This window comes from Tarenaya hassleriana, unplaced genomic scaffold (assembly GCF_000463585.1).
Source record: "Tarenaya hassleriana unplaced genomic scaffold, ASM46358v1 Cleome378, whole genome shotgun sequence".
Classification (NCBI taxonomy): Eukaryota; Viridiplantae; Streptophyta; class Magnoliopsida; order Brassicales; family Cleomaceae; genus Tarenaya; species Tarenaya hassleriana.
The window spans coordinates 80,122-83,925 of record NW_010966764.1 but is presented as its reverse complement, the minus strand read 5'-3'; the positions used below and the strand labels follow the sequence as shown (position 1 = coordinate 83,925).

The window sequence follows — 3,804 nt, the reverse complement described above, 5'->3', positions numbered from 1 at the left end:
TCTCCCTTGTAAGATATAATTGGATCGAAGATTCAATAATTTTTTTATTATAGAAAAAGATACGAGATATATCATATATATATATATATAGCATGCATGGTTTAAGGTTGTTTATGAAATATATCACGCAATTTGATTCTCCAAATAGTTTATTTATAGTAGATATTAACGTAAAAAGATAGCCAGTATATGAATTAATTAACTGAAATATTAGTATATTTTGTTTTAGAAATAGATATCTAAAATAATATAGGAATGTGCTATGTATATATATACACATATATGTATGTATGGGATCGGGCGGTGGGTCAGAAATTGAAAAGGAACCATGAACACGTTCAAAGGTTGGGTCGGTTTTTGGAAGTGTTTTATTAAGTCAAAAGTATTAATGTTAGTTTTTTTTTCGGGGGAAAAAGTCTTTATGGCACAATTTTGATGTCTTTTTTTTCCCATTTTTTTTTCTTTTTGCTTTTCAATTATGTCCATATATTATTTGAGCTTCGGTTTGAAAAAATGTGAAAACCAGATATTGAATTTACAAGAAAAAAAAAAGATATTGAAAATGATTGAATGAAGCTAATATTTTTGCTAATTATGGGTCACATATGATATGATATAGGTTTTTCTTTTGTAAAGGGCTATTCATGTGATGTAGTTTACATGACGACAACGATTTGTGTGCAGTGAGATTTTCACAATTAGCAACTCGACAAATAACTAATAAATATGTACAAATTTATTTGTCTGCTAATATTTCATGAAGAATATATATGAATTATTTAACGGACAAAAATAAAATGACGCTTGCGTGGCTACGCGGTTTCACTCCCGTGGATATGGAGGGCATTGAATGTTATGTACCATATTATTTGATGTATAATATATCTCTATTCCAAAGTACGGAAAATAAATACTTTTTTTTAATAAAATTTTTCTAGGGAACTTCGATACATACCGAGAATTTTTATTTTGTTTTTTTAGATGCATATAATATAAGGTGTCAGACGTGTATACTAGCCAAAAAAAAGCTAACACGTCAACGACCCACAAAGTACGTTCACTTGGACAAAATCCACACGGTTCTTTAGATTCAATTCAACAGTCTACACATACATACATACACACACACACATGCATACATACATACACACATACATGCATACACACACACATACATGCATACATACATACATACATACATACATACATACATACATACATACATACATACATACATACATACATACATACATACATACATACATACATACATACATACATACATACATACATACATACATACATACATACATACATACATACATACATGCATACATACACACACACACATACATGCATACATACACACATACACACACACATCAATATATGCTTAGAGCTATGTATCTTACGTATGATATAATTCCCCACCATGAAGGAAGGGATGGAGTTTCACCTAGTTAATACTACGAAACGAATAAAAGCTACGCCAACATAAGAGACTTTAACCTCCAGAAACATAGAAACATCACAACACATAACGGATACGGTCTTTAAGACAACTCAGAAGGCTTCCGAACAGCTCGGAGTTGAACCGAGTTATCAAAGCAGTGATAGAACCCGTAATGAGGGAACCTCTCGTACCAGGTGGCCTGCTGGAGGTGCGTGTCCCAGTGCTCTCCGTTGCTGCTCTTCCCGTACTTGTGGACCCATCCCGAGCCATTGTGACCTTCGCCCCATGTCCTGTTCCATCGCTCACTGTTCTTCCCTTCCCACCACGTCTCCCCTTGCTTCACCCCGTGCCCATTTGCATTGAAATGCTCGTCCCATTTATCCCCCCACTTGTCCCACCCGCCCCCCTGCCACCTCTCCGCCCATTTGTCTGTGTACTTTGTGCTTCCTCCTTGCCCGTCGTACTTCTCGCCCCACCTGATGAATAGAAACCGATCTCAAGAAAACTAGCAAGGAATAGTGGGATCATTTCGATTAGGTTATTGATAGGACCAATCCATAACAGGCCCAAGAAAATCTTTCTAAGGATCATGAGTAGAACTCACACCAAAAACTAACTTGGTGGGAGAGAGACTGCCCAATCATCGGACCACTCTCATACCAATTTGATAGAATCCACTCCATAATGGACCCAATTTAATCCATATTTAAGGTCCATGCGTAGATTCACCCCAACAGCTAGAGAGTGTCCATAGTCTTATAAAACATCAACCGATCTCATACTTGGTCGATGTGAGTTTATAACAATTACAATGCCGAAATCTAATGGCAACTTCGTCAGAACAGTGACAGTATTGAATTATACTCGCAGAACGATCTGTCTCGTGTGGATTGTGTTGTGTTAATGGTGATTCTGTCAGTTGAAACGAGGATTTAACGTACCTCTCGTGCCAAACATGGGCATGACCATCTTCAAGCTGTGTATCGCGGTCAAGGCTGCACCACTTGTGAGCCCACTTCTCAGATTTACCTGAAGCATCATAGTGTTCCCACCACTTCTCTTGCCACTCATCACCTTTGCCATTCTTTCCCCATTTGTCTGCAGTTTTCTCTAAGTGCACAACTCCATGTTCCTGTAATGACAATTTAAGTTTCAACTTCCTCATTGATTGTATCTTATCTAACAGAAAAAAAAACATATGATATAACGAGTTTTAACTTCCACTGACCTCCAACATAGATTCTCTCCAGAACTCGCGCCAGACATTTCCAGCTGCATCACGTCCTGACTTCTCCGAGCCAAGTTCTTTATACCCGAATTCATCGGAAGCTTCCCAGTACTTGTCTTGCCACTCAACAACACCATCAGCAGTAACCCCACGTGTCATAGTCCACCTGCAAACCACGCCATCTGGCCTTTGCTCAACCCCTGTTTGTTTCCACCACTTTGTTCCATCTTGGCTCAGTCCATAGGATGCAGATTCATCCAAATCATTGAGAGCATGAGCAGCTTCTGCAGCATTTGCGGAAGATATGACCTCAAGGTCATGTTCTACATTCAGGGAATGCGTCTCAGAGCTGAGCTCAGCCTTCTCCGTTCTGTCAACCTCGATCAAAGACTCAAATGGTGGGAGAATAAAGCTTTGTCTGTTGGTAGAAGCCTTGCTCTCAAATGGTATGGAAAGAGAATCCATCGAAAGCTCTTTCTCCATTACAGGATTTACAAAGGTAGGAAAAACAGTAGACTCAAGCGCAGACTGCAAGTGACCATCACCATTGGAACTTGTTTCAACACCTTGAGGAGTCCATGACCAGAAATCTGGTCCTGGTGTCCCTGATCCAGTAATCACTGACCGTGGCACATAGACAGTCCGACTCCATGTTCCTGGTGTGCTCCAATAATAAGGTGTAAGAATCAATTTCTTTAACCAACTGGGTTGGAATTCCATTGATGAACTTTATGCATCAATAGAACTAAAATCATCAATGTTCTGTATTTCAAAACCCAGACGAGGCTAATGAATCCAACCACTAATGCAATGCAACCGAACAAGTGACAACACATTGTGACGAATACTTTGCAGACAACAAAAGATGCTTGAAAAGCCATTAACTTGCAAGTCAATGAGCACTTAAAACTGTTCAACAATAAGCAAGCAATGGCTCGAACATCTAGAAATCGAAATTTGAACAAAATTAATTACCAAGTTTAACGTTTTGCGGAACCTCTGTAGCTCCATCTCCGTCGCTCTGCTTCTCATCGGGAAACCCATCGTTCACACCGCTCGAATTGCCGGAGCCCAGAAGCGCTCGAGCCGCCGAGATAGCGGCGGGGGCCCGCGCCATCACCCG

At 39.6% G+C, this 3,804-nt stretch overlaps 1 protein-coding gene across 1 annotated transcript in view; it reads right to left on the bottom strand.

Annotated features, from left to right (window-relative positions):
• Positions 1–1,393: 1,393 nt before the first annotated feature.
• The window catches only part of LOC104822809, a 2,737-nt gene continuing 326 nt past the window's right edge, over positions 1,394–3,804 (bottom strand). Inside the window, 4 exon segments of the mRNA XM_010554158.1 lie at positions 1,394–1,929; positions 2,395–2,585; positions 2,682–3,337; positions 3,657–3,804. The exon segment at positions 3,657–3,804 is cut by the window's right edge and continues 26 nt beyond it. Of these exon segments, the coding sequence (XP_010552460.1) occupies positions 1,554–1,929; positions 2,395–2,585; positions 2,682–3,337; positions 3,657–3,804 (1,371 nt within the window). The 3' untranslated portion in view covers positions 1,394–1,553.